Source organism: Leiobunum rupestre, chromosome 2 (assembly GCF_980474605.1).
Source record: "Leiobunum rupestre chromosome 2, qqLeiRupe1.1.hap1, whole genome shotgun sequence".
Taxonomy (NCBI): Eukaryota; Metazoa; Arthropoda; class Arachnida; order Opiliones; family Sclerosomatidae; genus Leiobunum; species Leiobunum rupestre.
Genome location: NC_143385.1, coordinates 41,899,032 through 41,918,298, shown reverse-complemented (window position 1 = coordinate 41,918,298; position 19,267 = coordinate 41,899,032). Strand labels below are relative to the sequence as shown.

Sequence of the window (19,267 nt, the reverse complement as noted above, 5' to 3'; positions counted from 1 at the left end):
ATTCCAAAACATGGACTTCAAGATCACGAAATTATTTAAAAATACCATTTTGTTCCACTTTCAAAAAAATAACCTCTGTTTTTTTCTGGGGTATAAAACAATTCAATGAGATTTACAGTGAAATTGTAAATATTAAGTACATTTAAAAGATTTTTAAAAAACGAAGTTTTAAAGGAGTAGTATATTTGTGTAAAGTTCTTTTGTTCTATATTTATATCTTACATTTTTTTTTGTTTTGTTAGCGCGTTACCTGTTCTTGTTTACTTTTTTTTAATATATAATCAATTAAATATTTTAAACTATATGATGTATCACAGAGGGCTATAAGTCGCCTGATGACTTGGCCCTCTAATGTATAAATTTAACGTCCTTTTTAATAAACTTTTTTTTGAATTTGAATTTGAATGTCCGGTTCCACGAAGGCGACAGTTTACAATGATTGTTATTTGTAAAGCAAGGATCTAAGTACCTTCCTCTGTTGTTGGGGACGTCATTAATCTGGGTCAAATTGACAACGTTAATAAAAATGATAATTGATTCGGCTTAAGGTTTTACAGATGACAAGCAATTGGTATTTATATTTGCTATTGAATTGTTCTGTAAAGAATTCGATACAGTTTTTATAGATTTATTCTTCATATAGAATTCCTTTAAATTCGTTCATAAAGCAATCTAATGGGAAGTTCATAGGGTCGTTTAATTTGTCAAACTCTGAAATATCGGCGGTAACGTAAAAAGACGGGTAATTTGGGTAGCAAGTTTTTAAGCGAATACATTCTACGTTTCCGAGTCCATTTGAATAAAGGCTTTGAGGTCCTCTGAAAGTACAGTTTTAGGTAATCGAGATACAAAGATTCCTTTTTTATTGGGGTCCGAAATAGGTCGGCTAGTAGGTTTTCGGACCGCTTTTTTTAAATCTCCGACTGTTTTCTCCCTTTTACTGTTGATGTCAATAATTGTTTTTTATGACTGAGATTATCTTTTAGAGCATATGTTCTTTTCCTAGAATCGATATTAAAGACTTTGCCCTTAAGTGCGGCTGCGGTGAACGTGAGTTTGTTTACTTTTAAATCAGCAGGGGCAGAATGATTTGTACTTCGTCCCTAATTACGTGTTCATTAACATTGAGGCTTTCATTTTATTTTGACCAAATAAATTCTTTATGTTCTTTGACCTCTATTAGTTCGGTTGTAATGTTCTTCACCTCATTTTCCAATCCTACAATTTGTTCCACTAAATAAGAAATTGTCGAGATAATTTTTTTTCCAAAATACTGTCTTTATCGCGAGTTAAGCTATCAGCCCTGTAGAAATGGTTCGATAGTTGAAAAAAATGTTTCATAGTCAAAGTTATGGACTTTTTTTAGGTTCTTCCTCAACTGACACGTTTAATGGGTCTTTATTAGGGTTTGAGGTCATAATAATCCTCGTTTAATTACTCATACAAAATTTACATTTAAACAGGCTTACTGTTCCGTCGAAGAGTAGATTTAATTCATCTCCTGATTTTGCTCCGGTACAAGAAGTATGAACACACTTATTGCAGGACTTGCAAGGAATACTATCACATTTTGTAGTAATTACTTTAGTACACTGCAGACAAATTTTCCGTAGCCCACTACCGTCATGACTTTTCTTACTGTTTTTAAAACGAAAATATTGAACGGCTGTTATCAGATAAGGCAGCGATAAAAAGCATGATCGTTCGGTACGAAGGCTAAATGTTTTATTTAGTATGAGTATTTTTTGATAGATTTCCAAAACCGAAGGCTGAATACGGTAAATGTGTGCTGTTAAAGCTTTGTGGTAAATCAGACCGTGGTAATGTAAAAAACAATCAAAGCACTTCGTTCATTTGCAACCTATACCGTGTAGCTCAACTAATGAAGATATCAATGAATTTGCCACAGATTTAAAAATGATCTGACAATGTTTTCAAGAAATGTAGATTACCAAGTTGCATTCCGCGTTGAAATAAATGCCCATGGAGAAATAACAATTATTATTTTAGGTAAACGAATCAAAAACAGTCATGGTATTTGAAAAAATGTACCGAGAGAGGCAAAGATAAAGTAAAAAGCCTTTGTGGAAAGTTGTCAGTCATCAGTATGTCTTGGCAATCGTGAGGGTTTTTTTTTCTAAAAATTTAAGGAAGCTAATTAGTCTAAAACTTGATTTTATTTTTAAGTGACCCTCTGGAATGTAAATGAGCAGTTAGTTGTTTATTGGTGAAACCTTTATGGTCACGAAATAAACGATTATCTCATGCTATTCCTACCGAAAGTATTTAAGATCTATAGAACGCAAATTAAAAAAAGCAAGCACCAATATAAAACTGTGAAAATAACTAAACGAATGAGATGCGATTTTTTAATCAGAGCATGGATAGTAGATTTTAGAGGATCGGTAAAAAGCCTGGTTTTTAGCCCCGTAAACTAATCGCTAAGAGTGGACGATACTGTTCGAAAAAAGAAAAAAGATACACCCGAAGTACATTTTTACGCCAAAAGATATTTTTTCACGTTTTTATAGATTAAATGTGATATACTAAATATCATTTGATAGTTTTTATTCAATTAAAAAACAAAATTAAAAAGTACTAAAATTAGATTGCCATTTTGAAATTTTAAGATCACGTGGTACAAACGACCTTGCAATACTCCCTCGGAGTCTCTCGAGCTGATTGATACGCGGGGAGAAATAAAATGCACTGTGGAAAGCTATCGAAAACCTGTCCTCTTAATTCACTGTCCATGATCAGATGGTCACAAATGTTCTTTACTGAAAATTTATAGAAATTCCAAGACAAAACGGGAATGTATGGGTATGTGCAACCCGACATTGAATGTTGTCGTACTTTGCAATCGATTCTCAGCTACTACACAAGATGTTACATAAATCTGATTTTTGACATATACCTTGTATAACCACAATTTCCAGAAGAATGAATTAAAAGGGCCACATATTTATGATTAAGAGGCCACATATTTTAATTTATGATAGAAGACCATAAACAGATAGAAAAATGGACAATGGAAAGAAAAGAAAAAGGCTGAAGGGAATTTAGGGAAATACCCCGGACATTCATGTGTCCCCTCCAGGACGGATACAAGGTCAGTAGGGGGTCCAGTAAACGCGATGAGAGCCGCAACAATAAAACGACCTTGCTCTTCTCGCTTCCTGGAAAATTTTGGGTCTTTTCGATTTCACCACTTTTGCGAAGTTATATAGTCTTTGGTTCCCGCTAAGCTGCTTATTTTTTTAACAGTTTCCATTTCGTTTTAAGCTCCAGAACGAGGTAGTTTTCTTTTGCAAGTCTTTCTCGAGTTATAAGTTGTTGTTTAGTCTTTTTTGTTATATTATTTTAGCAAGGGCGGACTTCTACCTCGAGGTTTAAAGAAGCCTTAATGCGCTTGTTTAATGTATAAACACTTAGCTAAATGACTAGTTAATAATATTTTATTTTTTAAATTATTTCAACAGCCTTTTTCAAGGCTAATTGACTATTAGTAGATATACACTATTTCGGGGCGTAGTTTTAGTACACTTAATAGACTCGAATCATTTTAAGAACAACTATGTCTGAAAATCGATTAACAAATTTAGCCTTGCTCTCTATAAATAGAGATTGATCTAATAGCATATGTAACATAATTACTCATAAGTATGCCACTAGCTCTATTTCTTCACTAACGGTTTGTTTCACAGATATTGCGTCATCCGTACCCTACGTAATATTTGACGTCATATTTGATGTCATATTTGACGTCATCGAATCTCAAATGCCGATTATGTCGTCGTATAATTAGCTCTACGTCTGATAAACCGACGGCCATTATTTTAGTAAAAAATCCGGTTTGAACAACCAAGGCTTGGGAGCTAAAATGAACTACAATATAGTGTCAAGTTCTATTAATGTAATTAATTGGCAAATTAACCAAGTTCTCGGAGACTCACGTTCTAAAATAAATTTGCATTGTCAAATAAAAGAAGCAGGTTTATTGGAAAAAATAGTTGAAATTCTTTTTGAGCTTTTCTGGCGCATCTATAAGGTTAGAGACTTTGCAGATTCTTTTGATCCTACGCCTAACTCTTCTAGGCTTGATATGGGTTTTAATAACGCTGGTGGAATATCCCACTTCGACGACTTGTTCCATTTTCGGAAAGCGATCACTTATTGGTCATTTTCCCCAACCTTTTATTTTTCTAAATTACTCATAATTTAACTTCATCCGCACAAACCGAGCGAGTTTATAAATTTCAATAAAGCTACATTGGGCTGCCTAAAATTCCGACGCAAAAAATTCCTTTTCAATTTAGAGGTTTTCCATTGGCTTAAATAAATATGTTAGTAGCCAATAGTGTGACTCCCAAAATTACTAGGATGAATAAAAAGGTTAAAATCTAATGTAGTCCACCTTTTTACTGGTTCATGGTGAAACAAACCGTTAGTGAAGATTTTTTAATGGAATAAAGGTACAGTGGCATACTTATGAGTAATTATGTTACATATGCTAATAGGTTGAGCGACAATAAAAAATCCTTGGTTGGTTCTTGACGAGTTTAGTAAAAAAAAGAGAAGAGTGCAATTTATACTTCGAGTTAAATTTTTAAAGATGTATACGTTATAAAAGACATTTGGGAGGGCAAGCCCCAAAACTATAAGGGGTCACTAAAGTTGTAAGGGCCACAAAAGTCTTAGCCCACCTGTGAAAAAACCTTAGCGCCGCTACTGAGCGCATGGCAATGCTTTGGCTGCTGAACGTCTCTACCCGGAAAGTTACCCGAACCAGCGCATCCCCGTCTCACGGACTTTTACAATGTCCATCGTCGATTACGTGAGACAGGCACATTCTGGTTACGTTACTAATTATTTTACTTAAACTTCTCTGCGACTGGTACGTTACAAACGTGCTAGAGGCTTTCAACGACAACCCGTCAACAAGCACACATGATGTAAGAGACAAATGGGAGCCAGTATTCGTCCGTTTGGCGGGTCATTCACGAGAACCTTTAGTAGTCGTTTCACAGACAGAGTACAAGCGTTAAATTCGGGAGATTGGCCATTCAGCTAATACCCAAGGCACCACCTTAGGCCTAAGTCATCATGCGACTTTTAAAGCCTTCTTATGACCATCGAGATCAACCAACCTAACTCCACTGGACTTTTTCATGTGGGGATGGATGAATGATCTAGTATACGCCACGCCAGTAGATTCTGACATTGATTTGGTGGCAAGGATCCAAGCCGCTACCGAAAAGATTCGGAACACACCGGGAGTATTTCAACATGTACGCGATTCCCCCCTTCGACGCTGTCGTCTTTGTGTAAAAGTGGAAGGAAGAAACTTCGAACATTTATTGCAACTTGTACAAAATACACATTTTCCTACTTTGATCTTATGTGTTTAATTAAACTCATTGTACATTTGTTTTTGTTATTTATCTCAATTCGCACACATTCGCAAATTCATCGTACCACTGAAATCGCATTTCCCTGCTGCTTGGTTTTGTGCTTGTTTGCAGCCAACTTCCAGGGTCTAGTAGGCCACACTTTGAAGCTCTGGCACTCTTTTAACTCATCGTAGGAAATTTGGAATAAAACGGGCATACTTCGCAACTCACCCTCTACATATCCTTAAAAATTTTGCATAACCCATTGAAACACCCTGTATAATACTTACCACTTTGAGTATCCTCTATGTAATAAATAAAACTTATTATTGTCTATGGTGCGTATGATATGAAATAAAATTTGTAAAAAGACGAATACTCATGAGTATTCGTCTTTTTACAAATTTTATTTCATATCCTCTATGTAAAGCTGCTCTCATTTGCTCATGGTCCATTCGCTATCCCCTCTCCTTGCCTCTTCGAGCTCCTACTTTTCATCTCCACTCATACCTTCGACTCTATCTGAAGTTATACTTCTTCTTACCCTTATACATTTGCTTCTTTTTTCAATGTTTTCTTTAGTGCCAAAAAATACAATTTTTAATTAAATTTTAAGATGATGCCAATATGTTTTTATTTTTTATTTACACAAAAAGCTTACATCCTAAAAAAAATTACCATGACTTTATGGGAAACATCAAGCTACCCTTCTTCAGAATGTTTGCAAAAGTGACTTGGTTTTAATAGGTGCACACTCCTAGGCTTGAAATATTTACAATATTTACAAGTCTTCGAGAACCATCCCTCACAAACTTCACCAATTGATGCAAATTCTCATCAACTGAATATTGTTCATTTTTCGCACAGTGCTTCCACTTTGAGGGATATTGTGACCTCGAAGGGATTACATTTTAGAAGAGGAGGATTTTAAGAACTTTCACCAGAAATATTTTAATTTTGAAAAACCTCACCTCAACGTTTCCCTGCTGTCGAGAAGGCCACGATGTGCAGAATGTAACAGCCAAAACTGCATTTCGCCAGAAGAAATGTGCGAAACGTCTAGCGAGCTTTTACACGACTTTGGCGGGAAGCGAGCGCCGCCCGTGAGACTAGTTTACGGTTAAGGCAAGCGGTTCTAGCCGACCTCCTACAATCAGGACGTTTTGTTATTAAAATATATTTCTTTTCTCTGGTTTATATTAACCAGTTAGAAATTCCCAATTAAAGGATGGAAGAATACCAAACAAACGAGTCTCTAGGAGTAGATGATGGGAGTGAATTATCGGGATATGAAATCCCACCTTAGCCAAAGAAAAATGCAACATCTACAACATCTGAAAGGTCTAAGTTTGTTACTAAGATTAAGAAGTTCGTTGAAAATTGGCTACATTTTAAGGAGCTTAAGTGATGGTTACAAAAATTACTCACTAACATTTACATTTCCAAGTGCAAAGTATGTGAAATTACAGTAGTTTCAGGTAAAACTGAACTTTTAAGAAATGCAAATAGCCAAAAGCATAACAGAATGGATTTTACGAGGGGTAAGACACTCTGCAAACACGGTGTACACTGCCGTACCTTTGACAGTGCTAAATGGAACTCATGAACTCTTGAAAATATGTACCTTCAACAGTGCTAAATGCACGAACTCGGTGTACAGATTATCTTACCCCTCGGGATTTGAAAAAGAACAGGCATAACAACAACATATTGAACTGCCTTAATTATTTTCACATGCAGATGAAGTTAAAAAGGCGGAAGCTATGATCTGTTCATTAGTGGCGGAACTTAATTTTCCTTATAATCAATGGTCATTTTAATGGGATGGTGAATGTAGGTCCATCATCTCTTTAAAGGCCTCTGTTAAAAGTACAAGATGGTAGCTTCTAAAGTTCAGTACAAAACGAGCTAAAAACATTTACCCTTCGGTTTTCACTTAAGAAGTTTAATTTAATTGCCTCGTACTTTTGACTAGAGACGCTGACGTTGGCTGCGTTATATCGTTGCTCACACGAGCGGGATATCATGCCGCCTAGGTTTTGTAAATTAATAAAATCCATCTTTCGACTATAATTAAGTTAAATTACGCGAACGGTAATTTAGGTTTTGAAAAATTCCGTGCAAGAAATAAAACAAAAATCAATCGCAAAAAGTAAATATTTAAACTGTCAATTTCAACCCAATTTGTACATTTTGGTAGCACAAAGAAAAGTGCAATAAATTTGAGATCTATGCTAAATGGTTGACGCTTTTCGTTAACCAAAATTAATACAATTAAACCACAATCAGGGCTTTGATATAGCTGGTATCATTAAAAAGTATGTTTGAAGACTACATAGCTTTAACTAAGCTTTATTTTCTTAAACCTTTATAAGGTTATTTCGCTATTAGTATACAATAGTAGCATTTTGAAATATGAGTACCAGAAAATGTTTATCTGTGTCCCAAAAAACGATAAAAACGGAAAAGGGAAGATAGTTTCGTTAGTAGTCAGAAAGGTGCAATGGCACGTTTTTTGAAATCGTCGGCGCAAAGCCATAACTATAGTTCTGAAAAAAAAACCTAGTCAAAGAATTGGGAAAGGGTTTAGAATCCTTGGGGACTGATAACAGCTGGTTATATAACTGAAAATTTTAAGATAATTATGGAGTGTTAGTAACATAACAGGACTGCCAGGCTTATTTATATCAATAAGTAATCAGGTTTTAATTATTTGTTAATCAATTGCAATTGTCGATTTATCTGCAAAACCATGTTTGACTGACGCAATTTAACAAATTTTAGTATTTCAACAAGCCAATCTGCCAGTTAAATGGACTTTGTAACGTTGAAAAATTCTTCATTCTTAAGAATTAATTCAAAATTTAGTTGCCAGTTTAATTAAATCTTTAATCAAATAGGTAAATTTTTTCCGTTATAAAAATATCAGGCTCGTTCAGACTTTTAAGCCGGGTTTGACAGAGGCGACTAACAAGAAACGAACATTTCTCCAAGAAATCCCTTAGTTGCTTTGCTGTTGGAAATTGGCCAAAATCTTCCTACATAGGCAGATCAAGCTGGTTATAACACTGAAAATTTTTAGTTAATTATGGAGTGTTAGTAACATAACAGGGCTGCCAGGCTGATTAATATCAATAAGTATTCAGATTTTAATTATTTGTTAATGAATTGCTAGTGTCGTTTTATCTGCAAAACCATGTTTGACTGACGCAATTTAACAAATGTTAGTATTTCAACAAGCGAATCTGCCAGTTAAATGGACTTTGTACCGTTGAAAAATTCTTCATTCTTAAGAATTAATTCAAAATTTATATCGATTTCCTAAGTGTGTCTGACATTAAAGTTTTGCCAGTTTAATTAAATCTTTAAACAAATATGTAAATTTTTTTCGTTATAAAAATATCAGGCTCGTTCAGACTTTTAAGCCGGGTTTGACAGAGGCGACTAACAAGAAATGAACATTTCTCCAAGAAATCCCTTAGTTGCTTTGCTGTTGGAAATTGGCCAAAATCTTCCTACATAGGCAGATCAAGCTGGTTATAACACTGAAAATTTTTAGTTAATTATGGAGTGTTAGTAACATAACAGGGCTGCCAGGCTGATTAATATCAATAAGTATTCAGATTTTAATTATTTGTTAATGAATTGCTAGTGTCGTTTTATCTGCAAAACCATGTTTGACTGACGCAATTTAACAAATGTTAGTATTTCAACAAGCGAATCTGCCAGTTAAATGGACTTTGTACCGTTGTAAAATTCTTCATTCTTTAGAATTAATTCAAAATTTATATCGATTTCCTAAGTGTGTCTGACATTAAAAGTTTTGCCAGTTTAATTAAATCTTTAAACAAATATGTAAATTTTTTTCCTTATAAAAATATCAGGCTCGTTCAGACTTTTAAGCCGGGTTTTACAGAGGCGACTAACAAGAATTTCGAAAGTTGCGTTGCTGTTGGAAATTTGCCAAAATCTTCCTTCTTAGGCAGATCAAGTTGGTTATAAAACTGAAAATTTTTATTTAATTATGGAGTGTTAGTAACATAACAGGCTTATTTATATCAATAAGTATTCAGGTTTTAATTATTTTTTAATCAATTGCTAGTGTCGTTTTATCTGGAAAACCATGTTTGACTTACGCAATTTAACAAGCCAATCTGCCAGTTAAATGGACTTTGAAACCTTGAAAAATTCTTCATTCTTAAGAATTTATTCAAAATTATATCGATTTCCTAAGTGTGTCTGACCTTAAAGTGTTGCCAGTTTAATTAAATCTTTAATCAATTAGGTAAATTTTTTTCGTTATAAAAATATCAGTCTTGTTCAGACTTTTAAGCCGTGTTTGACAGAGGCGAGTTATCAGAAATGTACATTTCTCCAAGAAATCGGAGAGTTGCTTTGCTGTTGGAAATTTGCCAAAATCTTCCTTCTTGGCAGATCAAGCTGGATATAAAACTGAATAATTTTTAGTTAATTATGGAGTGTAAGTAACATAGCAGGGCTGCCAGGCTTATTTATATCAATAAGTATTCAGTTTTAATTATTTGTTAATCAATTGCTATTGTCGATTTATCTGCAAAACCATGTTTGACTGAAGCAATTTAACAAATTTTAGTATTTCAACAAGCCAATCTGCCAGTTAATGGGCTTTGAACACTTGAAAAATTCTTCATTCTAAAGAAATTATTCAAAATTATATCGATTTCCTAAGTGTTTCTGACATTAAAGTGTTGCCAGATTTATTAAATCTTTAATCAGTAAGGTTAATTTTTTTCGTTATCAAAATGTTAGTCTAGTTCAGACTTTTAAGCCGGGTTTGACAGAGGCGACTATCAAGAAATGAACATTTCTCCAAGAAATCCCTTAGTTGCTTTGCTGTTGGAAATTTGCCAAAATCTTCCTACATAGGCAGATCAAGCTGGTTATAACACTGAAAATTTTTAGTTAATTATGGAGTGTTAGTTACATAACAGGGCTGCCAGGCTTATTTATATCAATAAGTATTCAGATTTTAATTATTTTTTAATTATCTGGAAAACCATGTTTGACTTACGCAATTTAACAAATTTTAGTATTTTAACATTGATTTGTTAATCAATTTCTAGTGTCAATGTTTCTTCAAAACCCAGTTAAACTAAGCAATTTACCAAAATTTGGCATTTCAACACGGCAATCTGCCAGATAAATGGATTTTTGAACTGGAAATATTCATCATTCTTAAGAATTAATTCAAAATTTATATTTATTTCCTTAGTGTGGTTAACAAAACAGAGCTGCCAGGCTTATTTATATCAATAATTATTCAACATTATTGATTTGTTAATGAATTGCTTGTGTCGATTTTTCTTCAAAACCCTGTTAAACTAAAGCAATTTACCAAAATTTTGTATTTCAACACGGCAATCTGCCAGATAAATGGATATTGGACTGGAAATATTCATCATTCTTAAGAATTCATTCAAAATTTATCTCGATTTTCTAAGTGTGTCTAACATAAAGGTGTTGCCAGTTTAATTAAATCTTTAATCACTTAGGTTAATTTTTTCGTTATAAAAATATTAGTCATTCTTACTTTTAAGCCGTAATTGACCGAGGCAACTAACTAAAAATTTAAATTTCTTCTATGAATTCCGTAAGTTTTTTTGCTGTTGGAAATCCGCCAAAATTTTCCTTCTTAAGCAGATCAATTGGTTATAAAACTGAAAAATTTAAGATAATTATGGAGTGTGACTTACATAGCAGAGCTGCCAGGCTTATTTATATCAACAATTATTCAATTTTATTGATTTGTTAATGAATTTCTTGTGTCGATTTTTCTTCAAAACCCAGTTAAACTAAAGCAATTTACCAAAATTTGGCATTTCAACACGGCAATCTGCCAGATAAATGGATTTTTGAACTGGAAATATTCATCATTCTTAAGAATTAATTCAAAATTTATATTTATTTCCTTAGTGTGGTTAACAAAACAGAGCTGCCAGGCTTATTTATATCAATAATTATTCAACATTATTGATTTGTTAATGAATTGCTTGTGTCGATTTTTCTTCAAAACCCTGTTAAACTAAAGCAATTTACCAAAATTTTGTATTTCAACACGGCAATCTGCCAGATAAATGGATATTGGACTGGAAATATTCATCATTCTTAAGAATTCATTCAAAATTTATCTCGATTTTCTAAGTTTGTCTAACATAAAGGTGTTGCCAGTTTAATTAAATCTTTAATCACTTAGGTTAGTTTTTTCGTTATAAAAATATTAGTCATTCTTACTTTTAAGCCGTAATTGACCGAGGCAACTAACTAAAAATGTAAATTTCTTCTATGAATTCCGTAAGTTTTTTTGCTGTTGGAAATCCGACAAAATTTTCCTTCTTAAGCAGATCAATTGGTTATAAAACTGAAAAATTTAAGATAATTATGGAGTGTGACTTACATAGCAGAGCTGCCAGGCTTATTTATATCAACAATTATTCAATTTTATTGATTTGTTAATGAATTTCTTGTGTCGATTTTTCTTCAAAACCCAGTTAAACCAGGCTTATTTATATCAATAAGTATTCAGATTTTAATTATTTTTTAATTATCTGGAAAACCATGTTTGACTTACGCAATTTAACAAATTTTAGTATTTTAACATTGATTTGTTAATCAATTTCTAGTGTCAATGTTTCTTCAAAACCCTGTTTGACTGAAGAAATTTACCAAAATTTGGCATTTCAACACGGCAATCTGCCAGATAAATGGATTTTTGAACTGGAAATATTCATCATTCTTAAGAATTAATTCAAAATTTATATTTATTTCCTTAGTGTGGTTAACAAAACAGAGCTGCCAGGCTTATTTATATCAATAATTATTCAAGTTTATAGATTTGTTAATCAATTGCTAGTGACAATGTTTCTTCAAAACCCTGTTTGACTGAAGCAATTTACCAAAATTTGGCATTTCAACAGGGCAATATGCCAGATAAATGGATTTTGGAACTGGAAATATTCTTCATTCTTAAGAATTAATTCAAAATTTATATCGATTTTCTTTGTGTGTCTAACATAAAAGTGTTGCCAGTAGAACTAAATCTTTAATCACTTAGGTTAATTTTTTTCGTTATAAACATATTAGTGTCGTTCTTACTTTTAAGCCGTAATTGACCGAGGCAACTAACTAAAAATGTTATTTTCTTCTATGAATTCCGTAAGTTTTTTTGCTGTTGGAAATCCGCCAAAATCTTCCTTCTTAAGCCGATCAATTGGTTATAAAACTGAAAAATTTAAGATAATTATGGGGTGTGACTTACATAACAGAGCTGCCAGGCTTATTTAAATCAACAATTATTCAATTTGATTGATTTGTTAATCAATTGCTAGTGTCAATGTTTCTTCAAAACCCTGTTTGACTGAAGCAATTTTCCAAAATTTGGCATTTCAACACGGCAATATGCCAGATAAATGGATTTTGGAACTGGAAATATTCATCATTCTTAAGAATTAATTCAAAATTTATATTTATTTTCTTAGTGTGGTTAACAAAATAGAGCTGCCAGGCTTATTTATATCAATAATTATTCAAGTTTATAGATTTGTTAATGAATTTCTTTGGTCGATTTTTCTTCAAAACCCTGTTAAACTAAAGCAATTTACCAAAATTTGGCATTTCAACACGGCAATCTGCGAGATAAATGGATTTTGGAACTGGAATTATTCTTCATTTTTAAGAATTAATTCAAAATTTATATCGATTTTCTTTGTGTGGTTAAATTCAAAAAATTTCAGATTCAAAAACGTTTTATTAATTTAAATCATTAATGTGGAGTGGAGGGCCAAGTCGTCAAGCGATTTATAGCCCTCTTGTGTACATTTGCATATAACAAAACCAAAAAAAAACTACGATAACAGAACAAAAAAATATTGAAAAAAAGATATTAAAAAAAAATTAACTAACAAACAATACTATAAAAAATGATTTTTGTTTTAACATATTGTAATCACTGATAAGAAAACCAAAAGATCAATTTAGTTACTTTAAAAACGTTTTATGACTCATTATGCGTTTTTTTAAACGCTCGATTTTATAAGGCGTTTTACATTGTGTACTTCGTTGTAAATATTTACTCCAAAGTAAAATATAGAGGTTATTTTCTTAGATGTGTAACAATATGGAGGTTCTATAAATTGTTCTGACCTTGTCAGTCTTTTCGTTTGTTTCAGTTCAAATAAATATTCTGGTCCATAATTTATGTTCTTATAGATGAAATTTATACAGGAATAATTAAATATTTGGTTTATATTTAAAATTTGACTTTTTTGATACAATTCTTTAGTTGGCGAATTCCATTTTACATTAAAAATAGATCTTAATGTTCGTTTTTGTAGTACTTTAAATTTATTCCCCCATGTAACAATGCCATAAATAACGTACGAGTAATAAATTTCAAATAACAACTTTCGTGGAAAAAATTGTTTACATTTTTTAATTAGATAGGTAGAGTATGATAATGTTTGGCACAGCGAATTGATATGATCAGTCCAGTTCAACCTATGATCAAACCAGATTCCTAGGTACTTGTATTTTAAAACTCTTTTTAACTCTACTCCCTTTACATAAATTTTACACAGACCCTGGTTTAGTTTTTTATTGATATTTGAGAATATTATGTATTCTGTTTTCTTTTTATTTAATTTAAGACCATTTTCTTCGAGCCAATTGTTAATTAATTCTAAATATGTATTTGCGGTTTTAATAAGCGGTTCCAGATAGGCATTTTTCAACAAAAGGACAGTGTCGTCAGCATACAATGTTAATAGACCATGAGGGACTAGACTTGTAATATCGTTAACATACAAATTGAATAATATAGGCGATAATATCGAGCCTTGGGGTACCCCGACCGATATTTCCATTGGAGTAGATAAATTATTATTAATTTTCGTAACACATTTCCTTCCAGTCAAATAGCTTTTGAGCCAGTTAAGAGCTATTCCTCTTATGCCTAACCTTTCAAGTTTGCGCAAAAGTCTTTTATGAGGGACACTATCGAACGCCTTTTCCAGGTCTAAGAAAATTCCTATACAATAGCTAGATACGTCTAGGGCGTTCAAAATTGTTATATAGACACTAGTTACAGCTAGGTCAGTACTCCTGCCTGATATAAATCCGAACTGGGACTTTGATAATAAGTTGTGCTTTTTAGCAAAATAATCTAGCCTTAGAAGAAAACACTTATTAAAAACCTTCGAAAAAAACGATAATACTGAAATTGGTCTGTAGTTGGAGAGCATAAGTGCATCACCCTTTTTAAAAATTGGGGTTATTGAAGTCATTTTTAGATTTTCCGGATATACGCCATTAGTAAAAGATAGATTTAAAATAAATAATAAAGGAGTAATTATATGATCTATCACAAATTTTATGGGCTTTGGGTGTAGTTCATCGAGGCCTGGGGAACTGGATTGAGGTAAGCTATCAATAACTTTTCTGACCTCACCTTCGGTTAATTGAAAAAGCGCACACGTTGAGTTATTAATGTCTACATTTCTCTTGTTTTCGAAATCCGTTTTAGAGTTAATTACTGTGGTGAAGTGTGTATTCATTTTATCTGCGCTAATAGAATCGGGAATAGTTTTAGGTTTTTTTATTCTACCTGTAACCGAGTTAACGAATTTCCATTTCTCTTTGATAGACTTGGCTGTATCTAATTTATTTTTGATATAATTACACCTGGCATTTCTTATGGAATTATTACAGAAATTTCTAGAGTTTGTATAATTACCTCGATTTTCGGTTGTAGGATTACGTTTATAGCGTTTATACCGTGTACGTTTATTTTTAATTGCATGTTTAAGGTTTTCCGTTATCCAGGAGTCTTGTGATAGCTTTATATATTTAAATTGGAAACATTTTTGGTACGCCTGAGAAACTTTATCGCTAAAGAAATTATATGCCTTATTAACGTCATCTAGACTGTAGAGACTTTCCCATTCAATGTTCGATATTAAATTGGCGAATAACGTCAAATTTTTTCAGAGAAATCTCTGATACGTATCGTAGATTTAGTAAGTAGTGAATTTTCATAAGAAAAATATATTGGCGAGTGATCGGAGATGTCTGCATCACCAAATACTTCTACCTTTCCTTTAACATTAGTGAAAAGATTGTCGATACACTTCCCAGATTTAGCTCGGGTGGGTTCGTGAACACTTATATTTAGACCATAGCTCGCGAATAGATCTATAATAGCTAACGGACATGGAGTGTTTGTGCTAAAGTCAAAGTTAAAATCTCCTATGATAGTCATTTTAGATTTTAAAGATCCTAAATTATTTAGTATTTCTTCGCATTTACTTATAAAACCATCAAATGTAGAAGAATGAGGCCTATAGATTACGACAATTATATCTCCTGACGAGTCGAGCTTGATACTGAAACTCTCGATGTTTTCATTAAAGTTCGTATTATTTGGAAGAACATCAAATTTTATGCCACTCTTTAAATAAAAACCAACACCACCTCCAATTCTGCTCCCAATTCCAGTAAAAACGTAATTTGGGATATATGATTTAAAATTATTTGTAAACCAGGTCTCCGTAAGGGCAAATATATCTATGTCCAAATTGAGGGTGTGGGCCACAAGTTTCGGGAAGTTACAATTTGCGCTACCGATATTTGAATATACAATTTTCATAAACACACTATTAGGATATAAAAATTTTGTAAATATATAAATTTAATTTAGTTTAATTTTTTAATTCTACACTTTTTGTTAATTCGCTATAGCGGTAAGTGTTGCCATCCATCTGGATCGTAAACTGTGATGTAAATTTGGCGCTAGAGTTTGTTTTTATAAATTGCCGAAGATGAAAGCGGGCTTTTTCTTGTCGAGGTGTGAAATCATGTGATATATATATTTTTGAGCCTTTTAGCTTGTATGCGTGTTTCATTATTTCCGATTTGATATTGGCATCGTCTAACTTAAGGATTATACGTCTATTCTCTCCCCGCCGATAAATCTGAAAGGGCAAGGTTTTTACTTCCACACCCAGTAGCTCTAAGAGTATCGTATGAACTTCCACTGCTAATTTAGCCCGGTCTTCTCCCGGTTTTTCTGGTATACCGGTAATGGTTACGTTATTTTTCCTCTTTTCTACCTCTAAAGAATCTACCTGGGTTCTAAGTTCCATTAATTCCTTGTCTTTCTGTGCCATTTGTTTACCAGTAGCTTCTTTAAAAATCTCTAGGTCTAAGTGTATATTGTCTACTTCATCAGCTTTCGTTTCAAGGTTAGTAAGTCGCTCCTCGTGTTGATTGATTTTACGACAAATTTTTTCAATTTTAGAGCTAAATTCCTTGTTCGCGTCAAATAGTTTTTCGAATTGTACTTTATTTTCATTTCTACTCTTCTGGAGTTCTTCCAAAAGTAATGTAAGGCTTGGTTCCCTATTCATTGTAAATAAGATATTTGGAACACTTTAAAACTTGGCGACTTTAAAAGGAGATTATTTTTTTTTAAGTTCTCACTCGGCGAAAGTCAGGCGTATAATAGATTAAATTAAAACAGTACCTAACAACGATAGACGCCTTAAAGACGTTGGCACAGTCCGCATTTAGTATTCTAGTTAGATATACTTAAGAGGTAAATAAAGAATAATATAATGGTTTTCGGGCGTACAAGGAGGCCTTTTATGAATGTAATTGTAATTATTTACGCCGGAAAAATATTACAAAAACGGACCGCTATACTGAAATTTTTACCGAATAATATCGAAGTATTTTTTTTTATAAGTATTGTCCGAGTTTGATACACACACGAGAGTCAATCTAAGAATGGCGAGTTCGCGCAACGTATTTTTGGCGGGAACTTCGCTAATCTTTTAAGGGATTTTTTTTAATTAATTCTTTTATACTTTTTTATAGCAGACGCACGGTAGGTTTCTCGTTACTTCGCAGGCTCGAAACAAAACATTTGGCGGTAAAATCCAGGCAACTCCCGTTACTGGTGGAAAGCAATTTTATGAAATTTCGTATAAAGCTAATGTTCCTAGAACGCTAATTAAAGTTCGCAAACGCGATATCGTTCTTCCTGAAAAAAAGATAATATAAGGAGGAGGATGACGACTCTAGTTACACCGACGCTTCCCAAACAATGAACGGTCGGGGTTTTTCTAATTGGATCGCTTTGTAAAACTTTCCTTTTCTTAATAAAAATACTATTCAATCTTACTTTCGTGTCATTTATTAATAGTTCTTTAAGATGGAAGGTGGTGACGTTGAGCGAGATTAATCGAGTCATTCTTAAAATCGCCAAAGATCTTAACCGCAGTTTTAATCGTGTTCATAATTATACTTATAGAAGTCAGTGATTTCGTTTTATGGTATTACCAAAGTTCAATGAATAAAGTGTCGGACCCGGGCTCGTACGGTAGCGTTAACGGGTTATATCGAGCGGTGAAAGAAAAAGGTCTGAAGGTCACTTCGAAAGAGATTTCTTACAATCTGAAGATACGTATACTCTTCACAGTGGCAGATAGACTTGGCTGATTTAAAAAGTCTCACTCGTCATAATAAAGGGTTTCGTTACTTACTATGTTGCATTGACGTTTTTAGCAAGTACGCGTTCGTGGTCGCTACTAAAGACAAGAAAGGTCCAACCATGCTTAAAGCTTTTAAAACTATTTTGGAATCGGGTCGTTCCCCAAAACGCGTCCAAATTGACCACGGGAATGAGTTTGTTTGCAAAGAGATACAAGGAGAGTTTAAACGAAGGCGAATCGAATTTTTCGCCCCCGACTCGGAACTGAAAGCGACGGTAATCGAACGTTTCAACCGCGCATTAAAGACCCGGATGTATCGGAAAATAATACTTTTAAATATATCGATGTTTTAAAAGAAATGGTCGAGCCGTATAACAATAGCTATCACCGATCAAGTGCAAACCCGTTGAAGTCACGTCGGCCATTTCGAAACGTGTTTGGGAAAACCTATACGGCGACGTGGATTATACGCCACCAGGCTCGTACGCTTTCGATGTTGATGACGTAGTTCGGATAAGTGCGCGCAAAGACATCTTTGAGAAGGGATACTTTCCCACGTGGTCTGAAGAACTTTTTAAAATATCCGAAAGGCTACCCCGCAGCCCTCCGGTATATAAGATACGCGCCTTGGACAACGAGGTCATTACGGGGATTTTCTACCGAGAGCAACTACAGAAAGTGGAGAAATACCTAAATAATAGTACTTTCAAAATTGAGAAAGTGTTACGTACGCGACGAAAAGCAGACGGAAGTGTAGAGAAGTTGGTTCGCTGGAAAGGATATCCATCATCGTTCGACAGCTGGGTGCGAGAAATTGATTTAATATGAGTGTTTACATTACATTACCTTCGGACTCGTCAATGAGTTATTTTCCAACTAATACGACCAGTAAATTCCGGACATACTTGGAACAAAATGCCAGTGTCGTGCGCGTTGACTTTAACTAGCCACGTAAAATCTATGGTTAGTAGTGGTTACTTTAAATGATAGAACTGCCGGCTGGCTACTACGGAAAAATCGAGGACCTTTTGGAACAACTCAATTACGACGAAGACGATATCGCCAACGTGACAATACTGAAAAATAACGTGACAGCCGAAGATGATATTTTCGATCCAGACACGCCTGTAGAAGCGAAATACGCGTTTAGATATATCGCTAGAATTCGTCGCGTGGAGTTTTCCGTTAAAACAAATTACTCGTTAACTATACCGGCTATCCTGGCAGTCATGTTGGGATTTTCAAAAGATGCAACGAAAACTACTAGCTTCGCTCAGATCAAAACGGCAACGTACCCAGTTGATTTAGACGCCGGTCTTCATTCTCTATTCGTATATTCCAATATTGTGG

General features: G+C 33.6%; 1 protein-coding gene across 1 annotated transcript; it reads left to right on the top strand.

Moving 5' to 3' along the window:
• The first annotated feature begins 17,210 nt into the window (after nt 1-17,210).
• Nucleotides 17,211-18,745, top strand: LOC149957547 (uncharacterized). The gene is made up of 4 exons (XM_090167086.1): nt 17,211-17,228; nt 17,301-17,407; nt 17,991-18,192; nt 18,299-18,745. Exons 1-4 carry the CDS (start codon nt 17,211-17,213, stop codon nt 18,743-18,745), a joined length of 774 nt encoding a protein of 257 aa, XP_090023212.1.
• Nucleotides 18,746-19,267: the final 522 nt, after the last annotated feature.

Excerpts from the sequence above, each read along its gene's own strand:
- LOC149957547 (XM_090167086.1), top strand. Across the intron at positions 17,408-17,990 it reads AAGCAATTTTATGAAATTTC|CAAGTACGCGTTCGTGGTCG; the intron begins GTATAAAGCTAA and ends TGACGTTTTTAG. Across the intron at positions 18,193-18,298 it reads ACTCGGAACTGAAAGCGACG|CTATCACCGATCAAGTGCAA; the intron begins GTAATCGAACGT and ends GTATAACAATAG.